This window comes from Anticarsia gemmatalis, chromosome 29 (assembly GCF_050436995.1).
Source record: "Anticarsia gemmatalis isolate Benzon Research Colony breed Stoneville strain chromosome 29, ilAntGemm2 primary, whole genome shotgun sequence".
Lineage (NCBI taxonomy): Eukaryota > Metazoa > Arthropoda > Insecta > Lepidoptera > Erebidae > Anticarsia > Anticarsia gemmatalis.
Genome location: NC_134773.1, coordinates 4005260 through 4033098, shown reverse-complemented (window position 1 = coordinate 4033098; position 27839 = coordinate 4005260). Strand labels below are relative to the sequence as shown.

General features: G+C 34.5%; 4 protein-coding genes across 9 annotated transcripts; 3 read left to right on the top strand and 1 right to left on the bottom strand.

The window, feature by feature from the left end:
- Positions 1-177: 177 nt before the first annotated feature.
- Fer2LCH (ferritin 2 light chain) lies at positions 178-11247 on the bottom strand. 6 transcript variants are annotated; one of them, XM_076133288.1, is made up of 6 exons: positions 11123-11247; positions 6414-6526; positions 3672-3683; positions 2175-2408; positions 1476-1663; positions 178-832 (listed from the first exon to the last, which is right to left on the bottom strand). In XM_076133288.1, the coding sequence occupies exons 2-6, from the start codon at positions 6520-6522 to the stop codon at positions 668-670; spliced, it is 708 nt and encodes a 235-aa protein (XP_075989403.1). In that variant the 5' UTR covers positions 6523-6526; positions 11123-11247; the 3' UTR covers positions 178-667. The 6 variants fall into 6 exon arrangements, with proteins under 6 accessions (XP_075989403.1, XP_075989402.1, XP_075989401.1 ...); XM_076133287.1 differs by lacking the exon at positions 11123-11247 and adding an exon at positions 10043-10197; XM_076133286.1 differs by lacking the exon at positions 11123-11247 and adding an exon at positions 9741-9981.
- Fer1HCH (ferritin 1 heavy chain) lies at positions 10566-23845 on the top strand. The gene is made up of 5 exons (XM_076133293.1): positions 10566-10883; positions 21176-21318; positions 22037-22171; positions 22580-22732; positions 23074-23845. Exons 1-5 carry the CDS (start codon positions 10817-10819, stop codon positions 23227-23229), a joined length of 654 nt encoding a protein of 217 aa, XP_075989408.1. The 5' UTR covers positions 10566-10816; the 3' UTR covers positions 23230-23845.
- A 658-nt stretch (positions 23846-24503) lies between these two features.
- On the top strand, positions 24504-26841 carry LOC142985205 (uncharacterized). The gene is made up of 5 exons (XM_076133239.1): positions 24504-24788; positions 25040-25190; positions 25595-25685; positions 26193-26315; positions 26702-26841. Exons 1-4 carry the CDS (start codon positions 24630-24632, stop codon positions 26230-26232), a joined length of 441 nt encoding a protein of 146 aa, XP_075989354.1. The 5' UTR covers positions 24504-24629; the 3' UTR covers positions 26233-26315; positions 26702-26841.
- Positions 26429-27696, top strand: LOC142985001 (uncharacterized). Its single transcript, XM_076132912.1, has 2 exons — positions 26429-26470; positions 26674-27696. Exons 1-2 carry the CDS (start codon positions 26429-26431, stop codon positions 27694-27696), a joined length of 1065 nt encoding a protein of 354 aa, XP_075989027.1.
- The last annotated feature ends 143 nt before the right edge of the window (positions 27697-27839 follow it).

The following is a 27839-nucleotide window of genomic DNA, read 5'->3' as shown; positions in this document are numbered from 1 at the left end:
GTCATTAATTATTTATAACATTCATTCTGGGAGATATTTTATGATGCTTTTTTTCTTATATTTATATTTTATCTTTTTTTTGGTTTGTTCAAATATAAAAATAGTATTTATTAATGTTAAATATTGAAAATAAATGATTTAGATGTAGGTATTTTTTATGTAAAGAAAACATCGATATATGAATTTAAATCAAGTTTTATTGAAAATAACTGAATATAACTACGATATCTATACTTAAAATATAGGTTTATATCGCTTAAAATAAGAATGGGGACAAACTAATGAAAATCACAATAATAACAGCCTAATTTGTACAGAATGGGTTATTTAATGGCCATATAAAAAAACAATATTAATTTTAGTAGAGTAATTTACGTAAAATCTATTTCACTCTTTAATAAAAGCTTTGAAATACGTATTATGACAATAATATCGTGCATTCTACAAGATGGCGTATCTACTTTTTATAGGCAAAGGTAATCATAGCCAAAAATCCTAGATCTTACGTCAAAATTCCCGCCAATTTTAATTGACAGATGAAAAGTCGCCATGTTTTTTCTCGAATATTTATTTTCTAACTACGTATGTATTTATTTGTTTTAAGTTGTTTTATAGGTAAATAAAGAGTGAAACAGCTGTATTATGTATTTATACGTATTTTAGATGTTTAAAGAGTCTTCTGCAGGTATTCGTCGAAGAGGTACAGAGCCAGAGAGAGGTCTTGGCCGCTGTTAGCTGTGATGAACTTCTTGAGGTCGTTGGTGTGTCCGGCCAGGTCTCTGATTTTCTTGGCGTGGTCCTCAATGAATTCTTCCTCGAGGTACTGGGCGATCTACGGAGAAATTATTATGTTTATTAACATTAGTATGACAAGCAGATTTTCAGATTCTCCTACGATTATTTTTAACAAAAAGTAGGCAATAAAATTAACGTTGACTAAAAAAATACAATTATTACTTAAATTTCTAAAACGTGAAGGTGTTATCCCTCATTCCACTTTGAAAAACGTTTCTTAGAATAATTTGTAATGTAACTAAGCAAAACCAAAATTATTAAATCCAATTATTTTACAAGTATAAGAACTTATCAGTCACATTTATACTTTGCCCATGACCACCCTACTATAGACATTAAAAATAATGGCAAACCACTGACAAAACACCCACTTGCTCATCATGGCATAGAGCAGCTACATTATTTATCACACCACCTAAAAAGTGGTATTAACACAAATTTTCTGACCAATTTTTTTTTAGCGTCAGGAAAATGCATTACTGCATGTCCCGCCCCAGTGAGGAAAGCGGGGGTCTGTCGGGCTCTCCCGCCGGCTAGGCGTTCCGGCTAACATGGGCATACCGACTAAAAACCTAACGGTGTTCCTTCTACAGTCACTATAAGGTGGCCAGGACGCGGTACCTCCAATCGGATACTCCGCGTCCCTTTGACCCTAGAAATATTTAAAAGTGTTTCCATACCTCAGGGTCATGCAAATGCTGGCTGTTCCTGGTAGCTTCACGGTGGATATAGAAGGCGCGCTCGGCGAGCTCCTTCTGCGTGTCCAGAGCCTTGGCTAACGCTTGCAGTTCGTGCAGTTCGACCGTGTACGTCTTGTTGTCCGCCTTCAGTTCCTGAGAGCTGCGCTGGTTGAAGTCCATTTCATCACCTGGGAAGAGAATAAAATTTATTTTTATCATTTTTTTCTCAGCCCTTTGACCACAACGGTCACTTTCGTCGGCTAATGTCGACAAAAATATAGCGTTGTGAGCACTTTCTAATTTGTCGAGTATAGCCGACCGTGGCGTTCAAAGGGTTAACTAAGTTACCACCCCATTTCAGTCGCTGAATAATGTTCAGGGAAATCCAGCTTTTTAAGTCATTTCATACATAACATCACGCCAGTTATACTTGAAGGTAGGCAGAGGTGTTAGAAATACACTCACGTTTCGCCATTAACAATTTTAGTCCCATGTATCAGAATCATCCCTAGTGTTTTCGCGATTTTGTAACATTTTTGCTAGTACTCTGATCCTATTAGTCGTAGCGGGATGTTATATAGCCTACAGCCTTCTTCAATAAATAGGCTATCTAACACTAAAGTATTATTCAAATCGTACCAGTAGTTCCTGAGATTATCGCGTTCCAGACAAACCACATTAGTACAGTTTCAAACTTACCTCTCATAGTAACATGCTTGATAATATCAATAGTCTTCTCCCAAGCTTCGTCAGACAGCTTTTTGAACAACTTGCTGAACCCAGCTCGGTTCGTCTGGTAGTTATTGTAGAAGGCAGACGACAGCAGGTACTCAAATGATCTCCTAAGATGCAGGTTGCCATATGCTTGTAGTTCCTTCGCTACGTTGCCGTGGCTGGTGTATTCACCGTACTTTGCGTTACAACGGGGAATCGCTGTGGAGAGAGGCAATGTTATATAGACGGTCGTGTTGGCAACTTTGCCTATGTTAGACAACTTTGCCACGGGTTGTGATACAATTTGTATTGTAGAGTTTGTAATTGATTGCTTTTTGTTAAGTTTACAATTGACTGGTTAAATGATATATCCTGTGGCAAAGTTGTTAAATGTTTTTTTTTTACTTTGCCACGGGTTGTGAAACAATTTGTTCGCTTTGTCATAGATTTATATTACGATTTTGATTGATTTTTGATAAAGATTAAATTTATATGCATATTTGTTAAGGATAAGAAATCCCGTGGCAATGTTGTCAGATTAGTGGGTCGTTAACGGGTTAAACATATATTTTTGTAGACCTTCGCATAGCAGAACTTATAAATAAAAATGGCTTTTAGTTAATTATTCGGAATTCCATTGTTAAAATGATTCATATAATAAGTAAACTTAAGTAATGCTACGTATTTTAGAGCGATTTTAAATGATATCTAATACCAAATATTAGTCCAAGTAATCTGAAATGTTTACGATGTGCTGAAACGAATAAACTACCAATTTATTATTTTTTATAATTTAACCCATAAGTGTCCCAATGCTGGACACGGGTCTCCTTCCAAAATGGAGTAGGGGTCAGGCCTTGGATCCACTACGGTTGACGACCGCATGATCAGTTAAATACCAATTAGAATCTAAAAATGTTTTCCCTATTTCTGCTGGTCCCCTTATTAGATAATAAACAAATTGATTAGTTATACCATTGCTTTATATATTTATGGCTTAGTATGACCAGATGTATGGATGTGAATGAGGCAAGGTAAGTTTGTAAGCATCTTACCAAGTGACGTTCTTTGCTCTCTGCCTACCCCTATGCGAATAAGGCGTATTTTATGTATGTACCACATGATTAAAAAACCCAAAATATAGCAAGCGACAATTAACTTTATGTGTCTGAATATAGCAACAAGTGTGTAGAAAACGAAACATAAATACAAGAGACGTATATGTATAAAGAGTGCGTTTGATGGAAGCACGTCTTTATTACGTCTCCGTCGGGTAAAATAGTGCGTTAGTGAAAATATATAATAATTTTTATTTTTTTATTCTATTACTTTTATTCGAGTTTGTAAAAAAATCCTAGAACGAATCTTTGTAAGCGCCTTGATGAAATATCCATGTTAAAATCCCATGATAATATATTTTTAACTGCTATATAATCTGTTATATACATGCTTAGACCCCCTTTTACATAATAAAATACTCACTGACTCGCTTCCCTGAAAAAGCGTAAATAAATACATAAGAAGTATATAATAAATATATGCAAGAAAATATGTTTTAAATACATGCAATAATGCAACTTTTATTCCGAAAGTTGTCAAGATTAAAAATATATGTAGATATTTCGACTAAAAATCATCAATACGAATATTATAAATGTGAAAGTTGCAAAATTATAACCTGTATAACTCCCGATTTTTTTTTATAATATTTAATTAGATATTTGCAAGCCCTTTAACACATAATCTACTTTTACCCCGGCTAATATTCTTACGCGTACCTAGTAGATGGGTAGTGATAAACACAAAATAAAGAGTGACATAAAACTCAAAAAGAAAAAACACTACAAACATAAAAACAAACACACAGACACACACAAACGAGATCTATGCTGTATCTTCAGATATCACTTAGGTACTACTCAAACGACACTCAATTTTAAGTGAAACTTAGTTATATCTACAACATGAGATTTAAGTGTAATAATGATCATTCTTTAAAGATTGTATATTAATTATTACAAAAAGAGCTGTGATAGCCGAGTAGCCGCAGGTTCGAACCCGAAGCAACACACCAGTGACTTTTCCAAGTAATGTGTGTATTAGAAATAATTATCACTTGTTCAAACGGTGATGGAAAACATCGTGATACAACCTTGCATGCCTGAGAGTTGTTTAGAACAGTTCTTGAAGGTATGCAAAGTCCCCAACCCGCAATTGGCCAGCGTTGTGAACTCAAGGTCTAACCCCTCCCTCATTACAGGAGGAGACCCTTGCCCAGCAGTGGGACGTTAGGGTGACAAATCAACATTGGGCTATGCTGCGCTATGGCTGCGCTGTGCTATGTTTGGTCAACTCGCTTGTCTAATATTTTAATGAGGATACAAACAAACCAAGCTGTGCTACGCTGTGTGAGGCTGCGCTCTGTTTAATACAACCTCAAGCACAAACATAGCACAGCGCAGCATAGCTCGATGTTGATTTGTCACCCTTAAAGGGTTAAATTTATTTATTCATTTTCGGCATAAAAACCAAGCTTGCGCGTTTCAGGTTACTTAGTAACTCTAGTCATATATCAAGATGGCGTTGTTATTTATAAAACCTGTTGCTACATATCAAACGCTCGAGATATTATTTATATTCTTATCTTTACCGATTGACAGGCAGATGTGCTATCAGTCATGTACATTTTATCTCAGACATATAGTGACGACGAACAAAAGAAAAGTTAATATCTATTCATGATGAGAAAGGGCATAAAAGACAAAAGATACGATTGAATTGACAAGCTCCTCTTTCTTTGAAGTCGGTTAAAAAACCCTTTGTTCTGCTTATTAAAAAAAGACAACTCCCGCACTAAGAATTGCTCTTGTGTCGCGGGGCCTTTTACAAACATACAAACAACGGACACAAAGTACAACCAGACCCGAAACAATTATTTGCGGATCGCACTAATAATTGTTCCGTGTGGGAATCGAACCCACGACCTCCAGACGCAATGGTAGCGGCGTGGTGACCTAAACCACTGCGCCACGGAGGAAGCCTATTTAATCCCGGACTAACTAACTAACTCATATGTGTAGTTTGAACATTATAACGCAAAACAAGTGAGTTATCTAATCAACTTTAACTTAAAGTATGTGTCATTAATTACTATAATTTATTACTAAACTGCAATTAAGAGAAACTCGTGAAAAATAGGAAATGAATGTGCTAATATACAATTGAATTTGACTTGAAGGGACTATGCTAAAATAAACACACATAAAAAAATAAATAAATACATATAACACATAATACTTATTACATAGACGTTTGGGGTCCAGCAGAAAACCTAAAAAGATAGTCAAAAGATATTTAACCTCTTTTAATTAAAACCAAATAATTTATTCATATAGGATTACACTTATGATAGTCAATGATACATAAAGTGAATTTACCGCCAGTTCGGAAGGTAGAGCCAATGAGTAGAGCTGCCAACAAACTCCTGGCCAGTTTAGGCCACTCTTTTTTATAATTATTTTTTTGTTATAAGTCGCTAGCAACGCATATTTTGAGATAGTAGTTAGGAAGCATTGTACTAGGAGGCCAAGTAACAAAATTCTGGCAAAGTTGTTATAATAGGGCAAAATTGACACATTGTGGCAAAATTCAAACGTTGCGGCAAAGTTGACACATTGAGGCAATATTGACATAAAGTTGCCAAACGGGGGCAATTATTCCTTGTTTCAAGCTATGTCAATCATATAGTTACAGTAACACCCTCCCAGCTAATTCCTAATTACGCCCAAACTAATTTCTATAAAACAATATTAAACCACATTTCATCACCTCTGTATAAGTATCATAGTTAACTTATTATATAGGTATACCTGTTGGGTAGGTTATCCGAGACTTATTCATAAACCTGACACTTACCCTCTTAATCATAAAAATATATGAAGTTATGAAAGGCTTATAAAGTGTTTTGTTTCTTTCACTCCAGAGTGAAATGAAAAAGAGAAAACATATTTTAGTAGTGTTTTAACTAAAATTGGTTTATGTGGTGTTTATGAATAAGAGGGTTAGGATCACAGCTTATAAATAAGTCTTAGGTACCCAATCTACTTGATAAAGTGACAACAAATGTATGAAATCAACCACAATTCCTTCATATAGGCTATCTAATACTTATCTGGAAGTGGTCAAATTGTCTCTTAAAGTTGTAATAATGAGTGTGTGACTTACCAAGGCTGTTGGAGACTTGGCTGCAGTCAATCTCCACGTTGTGGTAGCAGGAGTCGGCGGCTAGGGCTCCGGAGACAGCCAGCAGGCACAGGGCTAGTACGGCCTTCATGTTTCTGTGGAAAAATAAATTATAATTAATATTGGAGTATTTGGTACCCACAGTGTTTCTTAACATGTGGTGTGTTAGCTTGTGTATAGAAGTCCACATTTTTATCCTTGGAAATGATTAATATTTTTTAGCCACCTACAGTCACCAGCTAGTTAAATGGCAACTTGTTCGAAAAAATACTGCTTCTTTCTGCAGGGCTCTTCAGGGATCCCTTAAATTACATTTGACTTCCTATCCATAGACTGGTAAAACTTAAGCAATACTGCACTAGAATATTTTCAGGTAATTAAAATAAAAAACAAAAATGTATATCTATTTTCTACATAGATAACATCACACCTGTTATACTAAAAGGTTCAGGCAGAGATGTATAACCTGACCCATATAATAGTGGGCAAGCTTATTGTCATATACCGGGCATGTTACTAAACTTTGAGCTACTATTGAGAAATATTCTAATCAATAGCATTGTACTAGTTCTGTATGTATGAGTATGACTCATCGGTTATTTAACACTTCCATACATCATGTCACATCAACAAATATGATGAAATGTTATCATATTGATAGCTAATCTACAAGATGGAAATGGGTAGGACAAATTATCCCAGTGTATTAATGATCTGATTCACCTTCATCCATACTAATATTATAAATGCGAAAGTAACTCTGTCTGTCTGTCTGTCTGTCTGCTACTCAATCACGTCTAAACTACTGAACCAATTTGCATGAAATTTGGTATGGAGATATTTTGATACCCGAGAAAGGACATATACTCCATTGAAATGTTACATGAGATTTACATTTATTAGAGGACGCAATTTTATTTTTGGAACATGTAGGGGGGGTCTATAGAAGCTTAACTTGAAGTTTGTGGGGTCGCCACTCTTGTCCCCCGGCCGCCATCTTGGAAAAGGGGGTGGAAACACTTTTTTTGCTATATCTCGGAAACTATGCGTCTTACAATAACATTGTAAAAGCATAATTTGTAGCAAATTATTTTGTCTACAAATATGTCTAATAACTTTTTGCCCTAAATTAACAATCAAAGAAGTTATAAGCAAAAAAGTGCAATTTTTTTTATAATTATTTTCTTTATTGCTCTATAACTTTTTTTAGCGACAGCCGCGCGGATGGATCTCTGAGGTTAAGCCACGCTTGCCAAGGTTGTTTTGTGGATGGGTGACCATCTTACACATATCGAGTTCCTCCGTGTTTCGGAAGGCACGTTAAATTGTGGGTCCCGGCTGTCATTTTCGAAGATATTTGACAGTCGTTAACAGTACTCAGAAGCTTGAAAGTCTGACAACCAGTCTTAACCAGGGGTATCGTGTTATATCCCAGGTAAATGGGTTGTGGATGTCAGATAGGCAGTCGCTCCATGTAAAATACTGGTATTCAGCTGCATCTGATGAGACTGGAAGCCGACTCCAACATAGTTGGGAAAAAAGGCTAAGCTGATATGAATAAATTAAAAAAAATTAACTCAGAACAATCTTGTAGAGTATTTTTCGAGGAAATTTTTGCCTTATATATTTTTTTTATTTCATTAATTAGAAACTCAGTAACAGCGCTCCGAAATAGACCGGATTTGGAAAGAAAATTTTTGTAAAAAAAATTTCACTATTTTGCTTATAACTTCTTTAATTGTTAATTTAGGACAAAAAATTATTAGACGTATTTGTAGGCAAAATAATTTGCTACACATTATGCTTTTACAATTTTATTGTAAGACGCATAGTTTCCGAGATATAGTGAAAAAAGTGTTTCTACCCCCTTTTCCAAGATGGCGGCCGGGGGACAAGAGTGGCGACCCCACAAACTTCAAGTTAAGCTTCTATTGACCCCTCCTACATGTTCCAAAAATAAAATTGCGTCCTCTAAGAAATGCAATATTCGGCCCTCAAATTGTAACATTTCAATGGACTAATAGGCTACTTTTTACCCCGGGAAAATGACGCATTTCCCGGGAAAATTCAGAAAATTCAACGAAGTCGCGAAAAATCAACATTATAATGACATGGAATCAACAAAATTCCGTTGCCATGGCAACTGTCTTAATGGCGGATATGCCTTAGCGCGACTTCGTTATACTAAGAGATATAAATTATTTTGAGAATATTTTTCATGAAAAAAAAGCATATTTTATATCATCACGCTACGACCAATAGGAGCAGAGTAGGTAACAGTAAAAAGTGTTACAAAAACATGGAAAATTCTGACCCATTCTCTCTTATGTGACGCAAGCGAAGTTGCGCGGGTCAGCTAGTATGGTAATAAAGCAAATAAACAATTGATAGCCAAGTAAGTCTATAAGGTGATAATCAACTGTAACTTTTGAAGTCCTGTATTAAAATAATAATGTCTGCACTCATATACAGTTTCAACATTGATTGTAAGTGACAAAACACTGTATAACTAATCAGAGCTTACACCACGTTTATTAGTCAGACAGTTAATAAATTAGTTAAGAATCAATAAATATGGTCAAAAATACGAGGTTTGATGAAATTTAATAAAAAAACAAATGCCTATCGGACATCGAATATTCCACATTTGAATTTAAAAAGCGGAATCACATCTGGCATTTGTTTTTATATTAATCGTAATAATCGTGTACAAATCAATGTTAATAAGCAATAAATCACATCTAATACTGCGATAAATACCTGATAAACTGTGTAACAATGTTTTAATAAGTTTTAATAACGTATTAATCTGATAACTAATCAAAACAAGCAATATTTTTGTTTTGATAAAATTGACACATTAAGAATAGACAGCTTCTAAAGTTTTACTCATAGATTAAAAAAAATAGAATTACGTTTTTTTTGTTTGTTCGGAAATCGTAAATGATTTAATCGATCGGCGCATCGCGACGGTACTTTGACAATAAAATAACAACGTCATTTGTTGAAAAAACAAGGACAATACAAGCTTGCAACGCTGCATTATTTTCATTGTATTGTAGGTTACCTACCTACATTAATAAAATTAAAAACTTAAAAAATTACTAGACTTAGGTATAACAAAAAAAAAAACACAACAGTAATAAAAAAAAAGAAAAATTCTAATGACAAAGAAATAAAATATGTCCACGACGCATTTAAAGACACAAAATAAATAAAAACCTACCCTATTCCCGTATTTGAAGAATCAAAACAGGAAATAAGAAGGTTATTTTAAATTGCGCGTTGATATAATTAAAAGTCACTCACCAAAATATTGTGAGACGATTGAAAACAATAATGTCAGAAGCAAAGAGACGAGATTGCGGTTCTGTCGAAAGTGCTGCCTTTACACTCACTGGCGCAGAAGGCGACTCTCAACAAAGACTAGTGAACTGATAAAACCCTCCGTCCACGAGAGAACGAAACACGTAATTAAAATTATTATAAACCGTCGCGATTGGCGGCGATGGCGAACGACAAAATGATAATAAAATCACAAAAATCCTACATCTGTCACGTGAAGTTGGTCGCACTTAGCTTTAGGGTGGCTAGTCCGAAAATAAAATTACCTTTGTTTCTATTTTGCGGTCGAACACGTTAAGCTTTCAGTGTGAAATAATAATCAATGTAACGGAATATACCACTTGTTTACGTTAATGTGAAATTGAGTGATAACAATCGTAAAATGTATAGCACTGTTCGCGATTAACGTTCCATGAAAACTAGCAAAATTGAAAAGCTGGCACTATTTTTGCCTCGCCCCTCTCTGCGCTATCCCCCCGCGAGCCGACCCTTGAATGACGTTCGGCTCTGTCATACTGAGAATGTTGAGGTTTTGCGTTTCTAGATGATTCCTTTATTTTCCTCATTTCTACTAAATACCGACATTTCGAGCCCTGATTATGTCCTAAAATATTCGATTATGATATCTTATATCTATTAGGAAGGAGATAAATGATGTTTTATGCGTTAAAGTCATAAATAGGTCGAGAAATATTCCATGAGTCGACTTGGAACACGAAACCTCTAGGAGGATACTTTGTTGTATAAATGAACGGAGGTATCTCCCCTCTCGCTCTAACGTGTCATTCCCCGAGCTCTTGTCAACACGAGATGGTTCTGTAAGTTCTGTTATCGCTGCGCAGTTCATTATTTTCGTATAATCTGAGGCATCAACTCCAATAGTTCTTGTTTTTCAATTTTGTTGCGTTTGATAAGTCGCCTTCTACACCAGTGTGTGTAAAGGCTAGACTTTCGCGAGTACTCGTACGTTACGGAACTGCTTGTCACAACAATATCGTCAAAGTATCTGTGATTTTAATTGTAGAAAAAAAAATTAAAACATGAAGGCTATCCTCTTCGCTGTCGTTGCGGTCCTGGCTGTATGCCTGCCTGCTTCTGCCACACAATGTGAGTATTTTTTCTTAATTTTATTTTTCTTTGTTTGTAATGTTTATGAAGGAGGTTGATTTACTTCGCATTTAGGTTATGATGCATTCGATAAATGAGGGTGCATATTTTCTTTGTTCGTTTTAGTCGCAAATAACATTTGGACGGTATTTTTAATTTATTATTTCTATACACATCAAGAAACAACTATTTCAACAATCTATCGATCGATTAATAATAAAAATTAAGCGGCTACTTACGTAAATACGTCAAATTCACGAGAAACTTTATTTTTTCACTGTTTTGCTGATCATCTGTGCGCTTTCTTCGGCTATTACCGCCACCTAGCGTCCGACTACTAAAAATTATGGAAGATACCGTGACCCTGGGGTTAAATAAATAAAACAATCATGATAAACTGTGCATTTAAATTAACCTTACGCTAGTTATCGACTGGACTCTTTTTATATATAAATATACAAACTTTTCAAGGTTAGGCACACCATTAAATTACATTGTCATGTTCTATTATGCATACCTTTACGAAAAAAAAATCTACAGGCACCTTCATTTTTTTCATTTAACATTTAATTGTCTGGAATCGATTGTTTTTATTTTTGGTTAGCCATAATGATTTCAAAAGCTGTTCACTAAATTGAATTAATTGTCTATCAGCTGATCTAAATGTCAAAACTTATCTTACTCTTACTTAATAATCTTGAAGAATTGACATGATGACATCACATACCCGACTATTGTTTTGTTTTTGTTTGAATAAGTCTGAAATGTTGCTTCTGTAATAAAAATATCAACAACAACATGAAACTAAATTATTAGAAAATCTTACTTATTAGTTTTAAAATTTTCTTGTTAATTAAGTATTTTTATGAGTGAGTTACAGACCTGGCCTTCTTTCCAAAAAAATTAAGTAACATGCCTGGTATACGGCAATAAGCTTGCCTCCTAGAATAATTTTATTATGGTACTAACATTATGAAATGTGGGAGTATTTCATATACTTCTACCTGTCCTTGCCTTTACCTTTATTTACAATATTAATATTAATTAATAAACATTGTTGGATTGTCATAATTTTTTCTTTGTATTGCCTAAATATCATAGTTCACAATATTATTGATATGTAAGGTGTAGTTGTTATAAACATCAATAATTATAGTCAATTTGCAATATAATATGTTAGTGTTTTATCTAACCATACAAATGAAGCCACATTGTATTGATAACTATTGCCTATATTTATAAACATGCAACAATGTATTAGCTACATGACACTGATAGGGATTTTACATACATAGGTACATACATAAAATATAAGTCTTAGATGGGTAGTTTCTCTGCGTAATAATCTTTTTCACATACTTACATACATGAAATAACGACTTTCTCCCATAGAGGTGGCAGAGACCAGAGAATGTCAGTTAGTATGATCCTTCCAAACTTCCTTTGCTTCATTCATATCCATACATCTTGAATAACATAAGGTATTGAACATAAATAAATATAATTTTCTTCTGTAGTTTTTACCTACCTTATAATTATCAACTAATATTGGACACAAAATATTAATTGGTTGTTAGATTTGAAACTAGGCCACTACATAAATCGACTAAAGCGACCTCTAGTGGCTTAATTAAACAAAGACCTGATTGCAGACTATTAAAAAAATATCTCATCAAAAAATCAAACCATAGTCAAATGTTTACTGTCAAATTGAACTACATGAAAAAAGAGCGCGAAAACTGCGGAAAAAACGCAAGTCATGAAATGAATCAATATAACTTAATTAGGTTGAGTATGACTTATAACGCGTCATGTACATTGTACATAATGTACATGCTAATAAATGCTAAATTAACACATTTTTTGAAAAACATTGTGTAAGTATTTCATCATACTGTTCTGTTTTTTTTTTGGTGTGTGCAAAACCACGTGTCTATTATGAAATATACTTCCATTGGACAGTCTTACTTTGATGGTTATTCATTCAGGATTAAGCTTATTTTAATTAAAGTAGGTACTTACATTTTTATAAAGAGATCTTTAATTATGGCAGGAAAAGTGAGAAATGATAATTGAAATTTAAAAAAGGTTAAAGTATGCCACATTATGTTTTTAACTTATAGCTGTACCTATGCTATTATACTGGCTGCATACTTTAGTTTCTCTAGCCTTTCTTATATTGTCGTTAAAAAAAAGTAGCTATGTGCTTTTATATAATAATCGCGAACTTTTGACCTACATAATGACTACAATAAAATAAAACGGTTCATTAATTTTATTCAAGTAACGATAATTTTTCATGGCCATAATTAGTCATATCATTGGTAATTATTGTGTAATCACATAATTTGGCGTACATTTTTATTTTCGAAGTTATATGCATATTAGAAATTAGAAATAATAATCACATAACGGTGAAGAAAAACATCGTGATGTAACCTTGCAAGCCTGATATTTAAAACAGTTCATTTCATTTCAAAGTTCCCTATCCGCATTTGACTAGCGTGGTGGACTCAAGGCCTAACCTCTCCCTCATTGCGGGAGGAGACCCTTGCCCAGCATTGAGACAGTAGTAATTTTATACATAAAGAAAGATTATTCTTTCATCTCGAAGGTGCTAAGTTAATGAACTCGGAACACAAAAAGCGTACGATGTTATCGTTATCACAAACATATCGACACCTTATCACAAGTACTTAGATTATACCAGACAATACTGATAATATATCAGCAACTGTCAATCTCTGATTGTCATTGATCGCTTACCGGTTGCTAAACGATCTGTGGGTTAAGCAAACCTTGGCGCGGTTATTACATAGATGGGTGACCGCATAGTGGTATTTGAACTGGGCGTCTCCGTGCTTCGGAGAGCAAGTAAAAAGTCGGTCCCGCTTGTTGTCTATGAAGATAACAGTCGTTAAGTCACGTCAAAGGTTTTCGGGATAGATAATAAATATCTGAATTTTAAACGTATGCATGATATTGCAGATAAACTACGGAGAATTTATATGAATTATGACCATTTTATCTGTTCAGCGAAACCATAAACAAGGTCTTCTTTTTGGGTAACAAGACAAGGACATAAGTCATGAGGCTGGTTTAACCATTTCTTAATAAATGTTGGTTCATGTATCTGGCGGTATTTTGACAGTTACTTTCATGGGTTTGCTGCTATTTTATCTAGGGGATAGGCTATCCGGCCCCTATACAAAAGCCGTGAAACTGGCCTTTGATATAAAAGATTTTGTTACTAGGCCATGACTGTTATTTTTACTCTGGTATTCTTATCTACAGAAATTGAGAAAGGTCGTAAGTAAAAAAAAAGTTTCTAAGTATTTTTATATAAAAATCAGAAGTTTTTGCAATTTTATAAAAGACTAGCTGCCGCCCGCGACTTCGTCCGCGTGAAAAGGTTTCCCGTACTAAAAAATATCTTATGTGTAAATCTATCTTAATTTCAGTTCAATCAGTCGAAAATCTAGAAGTTTTGTGTTAACTTTCACCCCCTATTTTGATTCCCTAGTAGAATTTATCAAAATCCTTACTTAGCGGATGCTTACGCCGTAACATCTACCTGCATGTCAAATTTCAGCCCAATACGTCCAGTGTTTGGACTGTGCGTTGATAGATCACTATGTCAGTCACTCAGTCAGTCACCTTTGAGTTTTATTTAATAACTAGCTGACCCGGCAAACGCTGATTTGCTATATAATTTTAAAGAAAAAGTGTCACTTAGTGTTATGGAAAATAGATGTTGGCCGATTCTCAGACCTACTCAATATGCTCACAAAAATTCATAAGAATCGGTCAAGCCGTTTCGGAGGAGTATGGCAACGAAAACTGTGACGTAAGAAATTTATATATTAGATAAGTATATAGATTTGACTTTCTCAGTTTCCTTGAGAGTGCACTTGTATAATCGAGTACTTGAAACGTAGCACTCAGCAGACAGATATGTTAATATCTGTCTGCTAAGCCCTTAATCAGCAAATATCTACGCATCTTCATTCTAGACCTCTTCAAATAATCTACACTTAAGTACCTATCTATTTACGTCTTTATTTCCTCTTACAAACTTGCATCTAATCAAATAAGATAAGCAACATTTCATGTTCCAACACACGTACATTTTATCTGACAGGTCTCAATTGGCGGGAAAATTGACAGATGATAATCGCCATCTTGTTTTCTCCGTGTGAACAAAGGAGTTTCGTCATGTTTATCATTGTTTCATTGAACCGGATAGTAACTTAGTAATACACGTGGCTAGACGCAAGACATGTTGACATATGCTGAAAACATACATAGGCACATAAGTACAGGCAGAGATTAAAGAGCGACACTACGACCCTAACAACGAAGCTGAAAATATAATTCAAAATATCAATATACCGATTTTTTATTAAATCCAGACGGTGTATGAACTGCACTCATTGCCGGGATTTCTGGGATTGTCCCAGAATGTTGTCCCTTGTCCAGTAATCTTACTTTGCCGTCCCGGAATAAAAAAATACAAGGGTCTACAAAGCTACGATGCAACAACGTTTTTTTTGGTCATTCCTACTTAGTGTAGCCTAGGAACGGAGATCGAAACTCGGATTCCGTTCGTGCCCCAGAAATGTCCAGGAAATGGTCAGCCTGGATCTGGCAACCCTACCTATTTCACATGTAATAGGGGATGAGCGTTTTGCTATCTACCGGGCACGTTACTGGGCAAGGGTCTGCTCCCGGAATGAGAAAGGGGGTTAGGCTTTGAGTCCACCACGCTGACCTAGTGCGGGTTTAGGACATACCTTCAAGAACTGTGTTAAACAACTCTCAGGCATTCACGTTTTCATCTCGATGTTTTCCTTTACCGTTATAACAAGTGATATCTTTTTTTTATACACACATGCAGCCCTCATTAAGATTAATTACGAAGTTTTCCTTTACATTATACATAGGTACCTACATGAAGAATATTTCCTTGACATTAGAAATACATATTAGAAGTTCCATAATGGAAATTCACATCAATCGTATGTTTATTGTGACATTGTTATACTGAACAGACATTATTGATTTGACAGTTATGCAGAGTATATAAAGAAAATAATCCTATTGTTTAACAATATTTTAAAGCCGTTCTTGACGTAAATAACTTTAGTTTCATAAATATTTTAATTTTATTTACGGCACCATTGTTTTTGTAATAGTTTATTTCGCATCTATGTCACATCTATGACGTACCTAAGGTCTGTAGTTTATGGTTACTTTACTGTGTATCTGTATCTGTCTGGTAAGAGAAAAAAGAGAATAGTATATACTTTCTTTACCTAGTACTAGTACCGTATACTGCGTACCCTAACTGGGAACACAATACCTCCGCTAGGGCTATACTTTGTCTACTTGTCTAGGAATACAATAGCTCCTGCCTACAGTTTTCACCGCTAGGCGTATATCTCGACTAGGAACACAAAACCTCCACCCTCTACTTCTTTAAATCTCGGGGTTTTATCTCGACTTGGAAGTTTGGAACACAAATACTAAACCTTTTTAGTTTCGTAATCTGCTGTGAGGGTTGTATATCGACTAGGAACACTAAACAATCACCTATATTTCTGTAAATTTTCGCTAGGGATTATCTTGACTTGAAGCACAAAACATCCAGCCTGTTACCTACCCACAGGATTATCTGATTTGCATGGACCTTGGAACACTAAACCTCCACCTTCTAATACTTTAAACTTCGCCATCTCTATCTCGACTCGGAGCTTTGGAACACAAATCTAAAACCTTTTTAGTTTCTTTATCTTCTGCTAGGAGGTGTACCTCATCTTGAAACACAAAACCTACTCCTAATTAGTTTCATTGACTTCCTCTATAGGGTGTAATTGGTATTGGAACACAAAACGTCTACCCGATAACTCCCAAATCACACTAAACTATCATTAAATAAGGATGTACCTAATTTTGCAACACAAAACCTACACCTTCTTGTTCCATACAAATTCCGCTTGGGGGTGTATTTCCTCTTGGAACACAAAACCTCCAACACATGTAACCTTCCCAAAGGATTATCTAACAGACTAGCCTAGCTTGGAACACAAAACCTCCACCACTAGTTCCGTAAACTACCGCTAGATGGTATACTACTTGCCTTGGAACACAAAACCTCTATGAGTCATATTTATTGTCATAATACTAACCTATTAAAGGTCTAGATAACAAACTACTGGCTTGTAAATCCTTTGATTGTTTTAGATAACAACAATTATATTTTTATTGACTAGTCTTACTAATAAATATCGTGTAAGCTGTGATTAGTTATACGGTGTTTTGTCACTTACAATCAATGTTGTAACTGTATATGAGTGAAGACAAAACACTGTATTACTAAACAGAGCTTATACCACGTTTATTAGTAAGACAGTTTATATTTTGAACTACCCGTATGATGACACATTCATACATTACTTGCTTCCCTTAAATTTTTATTTTTAAAAAAGCTGATTAAAAAAAACATTAACAGTTTTGTTTTGATCTCACTCTCAAGTTTCAATCTCCTTATTATATTTCATCAAATGCATACCACAATTACGCGATTCAGTAATGATTGTGTAATAAACAAACCGACAAACTTACGCATTTATAATAGTAGTTATAAAACGGATTAACTCTACAACACGTATGTGTACTTAGATTAGTTTTGTAGACTTTGTTAATAACGGAAAAGAATTTCACTACACAATGAAACAGTAGCTTGTGTTTACTGCTGTAATCGTGTGCTTTAATTATTTTAAAGCATCAAGTTTTCTTATTCCAGCAATGGTTTTGAACTTAAAGGAGCTGCTAGGATCCCTTTTTACTTTTTTTTATCAAGAAAATGCATCCAAGTCAGCCATCTTTGATTGGGTTTACTGCATACATAATCTATACTAATATTATGAAGCTGAAGAGTTTGTTTGTTTGAACGCGCTAATCTATCTATAACTATGGGTCCGATTAAAAAAAATCTTTCAGTGTTAGATAGCATTCTCTCTTATGAGACGCAAGCGAAGTTGCGCCGGTCAGCTAGTTCTTGTTTAAAATGAACTCGCATTTTACCATAATGTTTTGTATTTCATCAGCAAAGTGTATAAAAATAACAAATACTGTATGTCATTGCGCTTGGTTTGTTGCCAATTGTAAAAATGTAACTTTGGAACATTCTAGTACCGAATGCAGTGTAAATGCTTTTATATAAAAAAAGGAAATAATCTGTCGAAAGTAAAAATGGATTTTACAAAATTACCTGTATCTGACTGCCTCTGTGGCGTGGTCGGTAGTGTATAGGACTGCAAGTCACGAAGTCACGGGTTCAATTCCCAGGTCATTCAAAGTGCTATTGGTCTTCTTCTAATTTATATTAGTATCAATAGTAGCCCAAAGTTAAGTAACGTGTCCGGTATATGGGAATAGGCTCATCTCCTATTACATGGGACCAGTGTTGCCAACTTGGATTTTGAAAAAGGCGTAGGCCAGATTAGAAAATTACGTAGAAATAGTAAAATTTCCATATGAGAAATACGTAGATCTACGTACTTTTTTTTTTGATTGAAATTAAGACAGTAGGGTAGGTAAAAGTGAATAAAACGACAATTCATAAGACCCTAAAAGTTGCAGACAGACAGCAGATAGATAAAACTGGTTAGAGAGATATCTCCGTGAACAAAAATAATAATAAATAAATAAATATTCCAGTAGCCGGTTAGTTTTTACAATATCTACATTCTACATGTGAAACCACCACTTACAGATAATTTAAAAAAGTTCGCTACTTTCAGGGTCATCGATTTATTTAAATTATTCAATTTTTATTATCATTTTCAGACAAATTAAATTGAAATTAAACTAAAAAACATCTTCGATATCTTAGTTCGAAATATTTTTAGGTTAAGATTCACTTTTACCGTTTTATTTACGGCAGACACCGCAGACAAGACGCCAAGACGTTTCGTTTTACACAGTCACATGAGTCTCAGTTCTTTTGAATTGACTGATGACTGACACTGTTTTTAAAATGAATGGCGTAATAATAAGTTGAGTGGCGAGGCGAGGCGAGTATGCGCTAGTATAAAACGGAACGTTTATTAACTTTTTTTTACGAAAGTAACAAAAATAATGCCCATTCAGTCTAACAACGGGATATGTTATTTTGCAATTGAATAATTTTGATAGAAAATACGTAGATTCTGGGACTAAAGTTCTATCTACGTAAAAAGACGTAGAGTTGGCAACACTGCATGGGACTAACATTGTTAATGGCGAAACGTGAGTGTATTTCAACTCCCGCTTAAATTTCCGGGTATAACAGGCGTGAGATTTTTTACATAATTATTTTCACTTAAATACGTGTATTTGAAAAAAACTAGGTTTGCAGTAATTAAAAACTGACCTAGTTTTAAAACTAAGCAATTTAATTCAAACTTGTACTTAACAAACATATTTACGCGAAGGTGTTTTAAAACAACGACAACGACAATTAAATGAGACGCCATATTGGTATTGTGTTATTGACCTTTGAAATGTGACAAAGGAAACGCATTGTTCGGCCTAAACGTCGCAATTTGTTTATAAAGAAACTGTTCCTGCTTCCCTTGATTTTTTGTTTAAATAAAAAAAATAAAAAACATTATTTTCTTTGTGTTCTTTGTTATTTAAACTGTCTTTTTAGGTAAAAAGTTACTGGCCAGTGCTTTATCTCATACAAAGTTTAAATAACTCACCTTAGAGTCAGAAAATCTAGCCTAATGTTTGATCCGTATAAAAAAAAGGTAGTATATTTTTAAAATTGGTAAAAGTAATATGCTACCTTGAAGATCTAGGTACTGCGTGACATTATTATCTACTAGCAGACCCGCGCAATTTCGCTTGCGTCACATTAGAGAGAATGGGTCAAAATTTTCCCCTTTTTTGAACATTTTTTATTGCTACTCTGCTCCTATTGGTCGTAGCGTGATGATATATAGCCTTCCTCAATAAATGGGCTATCTAACACTGAAAGAATTTTTCAAATCGTACCAGTAGTTCCTGAGATTAGCGCGTTTAAACAAACAAACAAACAAACTCTTCGTATAGATAGACAGAAACTTAAAAAAAAAATACTATTTTCATTGTGTAGAATTTTAAAATAAAAATATTTTTTTAATAGCGTAGTTGATTTGAAGCTCATAATACGTAACCGTAAGTGATTAATAAACAGAAAATATTGAACAGTCCGTGGGAAAAAAAAATTCAAGCTATTCTTGTTTACTAAACTATGGTTTTAGAACGGATGATTGGCAAAATGGCGGCAAAACAAATGTCAATGAATGAATCTTGTTTACTATTATAAAATCAAGCCAACTACGACTTGAATTCGTACACCAATGACCAAGGGGTTTCCGTTTCCCGTTCTATCCATATAACTTACAAGAGTTCCGCCCTGGCTTCGCCCGGCTTAAAAAGTTATTATTCATAAGAACTTTTACAATTTTCACATATAAATGGATAGGGAGTTTTATGACCAACTTATAACTCTCTATTCATTAAAAAACATTGCATCAAAAACAGTTGTGTAGTTTCATAGATATAAACATGCATACATACAGACATAATGACAGATACGGGAAGCACTTTTTCTTTATACAATTGCAAGTCTACTAGTTGCCGTTATCAACATTGAATGACTATTTAATGTAATTTCTTGTAAGGGAGCTCCCGTAAATATTGATTTTAGTCTGTTTTTTAGTATTTTGAGAAATACTGTCTAATTATCACAGTTCACGATTGCTGTCTGAACCGATTTTGATGGTACTTTATGTGCTACCCTCACTAATATAACTAACTAGCTGACCCGGCGAACTTCGTATTCGTACCGCCTAAAATATGCAAAATTAAATGTCTATTTTTCAATATTTCTGAGAGATTTTCTTAATATTTTTTTCCGTAAGAACCTCCTCCTAATAATAACAAATACAACAAAAAAAGAATGCGTAAAATCGGTCCAGCCATTCACGCGTGATGCCGTGACCAAGGAAAACGGGTATCATTTATACTTATATAATACTAGCTGACCCGGCAAACGTTATTTTGCCATAAAAATGAAATAAAAAAACATTCTCCAGCGGACAAAATTGTGAATCTAAACCATTCTCAGATCCCCTTGAACACACACAAAAAATTTCATCAAAATCGGTCCAGTCGTTTAACAGAAGTTCAGTGACATACACACTTACAGAAGAATTATATAATAAAGATATAGATAAAATAATTTATTTGTTTGTCTCCAGGCAATCTGAAAGAGCAGAGCATCTTCGGAGAATGGGTGACGATGCACAATCGCTGCAAGGAGGCCATGCGTCACCAGATCAAGAAGGAAGTGGGCGCTTCGCTGCAATACCTGGCTTTTGGCGCTCATTTCTCTAAGGATGTCGTAAGTATTTCAATCAGTCTAGCATTTCTTCAAACTGTGTTGGAGTCGGTTTCCAGTCTCAACGAATGCAGCTGAATACCAGTATTTTATATAAAGGGACTGTCTATCGGACCTCCACAGCCCAGTTACCTGAGTCATAACACGATACCTTTCTTTATTTCTTCTTTTCTTTTTACCTCTCGGTAAGACCGATTGTCAGACTTCCAAGCTTCTGACTACTGTTAACGACTGTCAAAGATCTTTGAAATTTACAGCCGGGACTCACAATTTAACGTGCCTTCCGAAACACAGAGAAACTTGATATGTATAAAATGGTCACCCATTAACAGAACAACCTCGGCAAGCGTAGCTTAACCTCAGAGATCTATCCGCGCGGCTGTTGTTAACTAAGCCACGAGCTCCTTAAACTAGTTTTTGATAAAATGTCTTTTAAATTATATAATGACTAGCTGCTAGCTGACCCGCGCAACTTCGCTCGGTCACATGAGAGGGAAAGGGTAAATTTTTCCCCCGTTTTTATAACATTTTTTACTGGTACTCTGCTCTCATTGGTCGTAGCGTGATGATATATAGCCTATAGCCTTCCTCGATAAATGGGTTATCTAACACTGAAATATTTTTTTAAATCGGACCAGTAGTTCCTGAGATTAGCGCGTTCGAACAAACAAACTCTTCAGCTTTATAATATTAGTATAGATTATCTATCTCTTGTCATCAGGTAAACCGGCCAGGATTTGCCAAGCTGTTCTTTGAAGCGGCTTCCGAAGAACGCGAGCACGCGATGAAGCTGATCGAGTATTTACTCATGAGGGGAGAGCTGACCACTGATGTCACTAACCTTATTCAGATTAAGGTAACTACCATTTTTTAAGACTTTTTTAGTCTGACATTCAGTAACTATATTTAATATTTATTTCTTTATTAACCCTTTGACCGCCACGGTCGGCTTTACTCGACAAATGAGAAAGTGCTCACGACGCTTTCGTCGGCAAATGTCGACATGAATATAGCGTCGTGAGCACGTTCTTATACTTATTTTCTGATACTGTTCGCGAAAGAGCGTGTGTGTAAAGACACCTATTATCTGTGAACGTTTCAACTGTCTAACTATTCTCTAACTTCTTTATAAATACGGTTGTTAGTAATCAAGTCCCTTATCCTTTGGGTACATAACCCAAAAATAAGACGAAACGAAAATATTAATTCTTCTCTTTCTTAAAGACAATAAAAATGCCTATAATGTTGTCTTTTCCATCTACAGCAAGACCTTCAAATCACTCCGATCAGGAACGGCGTGGAGGCCCTGGAGCGCGCCCTGAGAATGGAACATGACGTCACCAAGAGCATCCGGGAGGTCATCGCCAAGTGCGAGGGAGGCGAGAGGGAAGACCAAGACCAGTTCAACGACTACCATGTGAGTATCAAACACAAAATGAAATACTCCTCCTTTATTAAGTCGGTTAAATAGTCGGAAATATGGCAAAGATAAATAAATTTAACCCGTTAATGTCCCACTGCTGGGCAAGAGTCTCTTACCGTAACGAGGGAGGGGCTACGCCTTGAGTCCACCACGTTGACCAAGTGCGGGATTTCTAAGAAATTCTTAACAGAAAACCTCAGAAAATACTATTTGGCCCGACCTTGAGACCTCTCGCACGGCAGTCGCATACACTACCGACTGCGCCACAGAGGCAGTCCCTTTTCTTCGACTAAAGTTACTTAAATCATATAATATAATTTTTTGTCTCCTTACAGCTTGTGGACTACCTCACTGGCGATTTCTTGGAAGAACAATACAAGGGACAACGCGACCTCGCCGGCAAAGCCTCCACTCTTAAGAAGATGATGGACCGCCACGGCGACCTCGGAGAATTCATCTTTGACAAGAAACTCCTTGGAATGGACATCTAAACCCCTAGCTTGTTAATTTAAAAATTATACTCTACAAATCACTACTCTTTGGTCTAATTTGTAAAAAACAGTTGTAGTAAATACATTAGATTTTTATTATTGTGTGTTATTTTTTATATACTTAATATCACGTCTAACATACATAGATCACATCGGCGATGTCTTGTTCAGGTGCTACTCGTAACCGACGGTCCTGTATGACAACATGTATGTATGTGATAGCAAGGGAAGTTTGTAAGGATCGTACCAAGTGACGTTCTTTAGTCTCTGCTCCAAAGGCGTGATATTATGTGTCATTTTAATCGTCAAATGATCAAATATTGCCATAATAATCTGGTTCATACTTATTGTAAAACATTAGATATCCCCATAGGTATTATGTACAAATTATTAATTTAAGTACTATTTTAATTTAAAAATATTACTCCACTAAATTGTATTCGGCCAGTAGGCGTTTTTTCTGACAGGTGGTACTACTGCTTGTCAAAATTGGCGCGTATTTTTTTCGTTTTGTATTGATTTACGACAACTTTTTGGTGACAAAAAGTTTGTTTACAATATGGCTGTCTATTATATTGTTTAATTATTTCTTAAAATAAAGTTGTTCCATACATTCTATTGGACTTTTATTTCGAATAAATATATTAAGAAAAATATGAGAGATAATTTAGATTCAATTACTGGACGAGGGCCAATAGACGCGTCCACACAGCGCGAGCAGTCTCGCAGAGCAAGCGCGTAATAACAAGTATTTTTAAATTCCGGGACAGCTAAGTAAAATTACGGGACAACACACAAAATTCCGGGGCAATGCCGGCAACCCTAGTCTGGATCCGCCTATTGAGTATTGACTATAATATTGTAATGATTGAAATTTAACAAAAAATAAGAAAGCCAGTACTCAGTGTCTGTAAGCACGAAAATTAAATAGAGGATCTTTCTACCTAATTTATTAAGGGATGCTCTCTAACTAAAATAAATGTGGACGGCATAGAATGAGGCAAATCCTAATCGCATTTAATTCCAACCCGGATTAGCAAAAAATATAATTGCAACACTTGACTATGGATTATCCTTCAGTGGACAGTTTCCTGTAAAGGGCAAGGATGTAGAGGGCACACATAATGCTTTCTGAAATTAGGTCTTCAATATGGTCAACTTAAAAGAGATAAAATCAAAAATACGAAACTTTAATACTTCCGAACAGATAAGTGACCATCTTAGTTTTGATTTCTGAACAGTTTTTAATGTGTCAAATATTGAAAGCCCAGAAACGTCATTGTCGTTTTGTTTTTATTGTAATCGATCAGAATAAAAACAAAAATTAAACTCATTTCTCAATGAAAACTGCTAAAAACTTATAATAAATATAAACAAAATACTTTATTACTTAATTTAAAATGGATATAAAGTTTGATAGCGTCGTAGATTTGGTGCAAAGTAACGTTTGTAGATGTTGTCTTAGCAGCGGCTGTTTTAAAGATATTTCTTCGGAATATTACTATTCTGGACAGAAAGAAGTATACGAGAACATGTTAAAAGATACATTCAACATACAGGTAAGATTATAACCATTCAATACTCCCATTTATATGGAATAACTAACTTTGTATTCATCGAAAAAAAAAATTTACGAAATCTATTTTTGTACGAAAATAATAATTTCAACTGCCTGCACTAACATCAAAATTAGTAATAAAGCCTTAATATGCTTTTAGACTGCTTTAAAGTTCTATTTTTAATAAGAAATTACTATAAAAATAATAAGTTTTAAAACTAAAATATCACATGTAATTTTATAATTTTGCAGCTTTTACAACAAGATATTGAAGGATATACAAGTCAAATATGCGAGGAATGTATACAGAAGCTTAGAGAAGCATACACATTTAAAAATATGGTGATACAATCTGAACAAAGACTGGCTGAAATTATAGACAGAATTAAATGTAATGAAAGAGGTTAGTATATAATAAAAAATACATAAAACCACAGCTTTTAAACCTGTAGGTTTTAATCCCATGTTTATGGAGGCCTTTTGCAATAATTAGAAAAGACCAGTATGTATGTCCGGCCTGGGGCTCTAACCCCCGACCTCAGATTTAAAAGCCTATGTTAGTTATTTACCCAACTGAAGGCTATTATTGAGAAATATTCTAATATAATTTAGAAGAGTCCAATAGCACTTCACCCGACTCAAGAATCAAACTTAAGATCTTATAATCAGCAGTTGTATACACTAGCTGGCAGACTACAGAAGCAGTATATAATATAGAACTACTTTGAAATTATTCTCTACTATATCTAATTGGACTGACCCAGGATTCGTACCTGAGATACTAAAGATTTTGTTTTATTATTACAGATAAACTACAAAATGAATTAAAACTAGAAGAAATAAAAGCTGAGAGTCCTGTGATGGATTACTGTGAAGATAGCTTTGATGATGATGGTATGTAGGTACATATAAATATGAATTAAATTATTTCCAGTCTTAATAAATATAATTCTCTTATAACTTCAAAATGTGAATCATACATTCCTAATACATGTCTGATATGCATAAAGATGCCATGATTTCGCCATTAACAATGTTAGTCCCATGCAATTTATAGGGGGCAAGCCTATTGCCATATACCGGACACGATACCTAGCTCCAGGATACCTAACTGTTTATTCATTATTGTCCACAAAAAACGCATTCTCTATGAAAAGTGAATCAAAAACTGGTTAGTGTTTTAAATTTTGAAAACATTGCCACTTAAAATCGTGTTGCATTTTCTTTTTCTGCAGTTTGAATTAAATATGCAATGCATATTATACCTATCTACATATTAAAAACTGAAGTCTAGCTTCAGTTTAGAATATGTAGAAGCTAGACTTCAGTTTATAATATGTAGGAGATTACGAGTAACATTTTTGAGACCGTAATTAAATATAAATACGTTTTATAATTTTTTCAGAAATCCTAGCGAACATAAAATTGGAATTGACGCAAAATGACGCCATATTGCAACCGGAAGTGACATCGTACACACGCGAAAGAAAATCTAAGTTAAAGAAATGTAAAATTAAACCAGAATTAGGTAAGATTGTTTACACTTTAGTTAGTAGTATTATTGATATTGTCTCTGTACCACAAGGGATAAAGTGGGGCCCTATTACAAAGACTCCTCTGTCTGTCACTAGGCTATATATCATGAACCGTGATAGTAAGACAGTAGAAATTTTCACAGATGATGTAGGTTCCTATAACTTTAAAATTAACGAATATTTTAAACATAATAATATAAATAATTACGTGGGGCTCCAATACAACAAACGTACTTTGGCATTTTTTTAATAGTACGAAAGTTTTAATGCCAATAATTTGTTAAAGTTGCCCGTCTTTTTATATTTTATATAATACGTATATTATGTATATGCCTTATAAATTAATTTAAGTACTTACCTAAATGTTCTTTTTTTTCAGGTGCAAATCAAAAAGACTGGTCAAAAATTGCTGAGCGTCGCGGCAACGGTCCTATATTGAGAGAAAACTCACTAAAATTACTTGCAAACTCCACTATATTCGTCTTCCAATGGAATAAAAGCAGATATCGATGTTTTTGTTGCAAAGAACCATTTTCGGACGTCAATTTACTTCGAGAACATACGAACTCGAAACATAACCTCAAAACAATAGAAAAGAAAATTATAAGTCAACAAAACAAATTAGTGAAAGTGGAAATCTCCATTTTGAAATGTAAATTATGCGATTTGAGTGTCAATTCTTTGGATATATTAAAATTACATTTAATTGAATCACATAAAATAAAATTTGAGTCAAACGAAGACTTGTTAGTACCTTTCAAAATTGGCGCGGAATTGAACTGTCAGATTTGCAATGAAAAGTTTACAGTTTTTCGACTTTTAAATATTCACATGAATAAGCATTTTCAAAAACAAGTCTGCCACATATGCGGGGCGGGATTTTCTAATTTAGTTTTTCTTAATTTGCACAAAACGAGATCTCATAAGCCTTTGAAATGTAGACATTGTGAATTAAATTTTAATACGAAAATTGATAAAAAGAATCACGAAATTAGCGTCCACAATATGAAGTTCGAAAGAAAATTACGATTTCCGTGTCCTTATTGCAATGAAAGGTTTTATCAAGAGAATTTGCGGGTAGAACATTTAGTGGAAAAACATGGTTTAAAAAGACCGGAATTTAAATGTAGTATTTGTTTGAAAGTGTTTATAACTAAAAGTCTATGTAATAATCATTTAAAAAACGTTCATTTGAAGGAAAAATGTCATGAATGTGACGTTTGTCATAACTTTTTTTATACTAAGTCGGATGTGACTAGGCATAAAGTAACCCATACGGGTGAAAAGAATTATTCTTGTTCTATGTGTAATAATCCATTTGCAAGCAAAGATTCTTTGAGACGACATATGAAAAGAACTCATGGTGTACATTAAATAAACTATAAAAAAATCTGTTGTTTTAATTCATTTTTTTTCTGGAACTGATCGTGGCTCATCAAAAACAGGCGCACGGATCGATCTCTAAGGTAAAGCTACACTTGCCGAGGTTGTTCAGTGGATGGGTGACCATATTATAC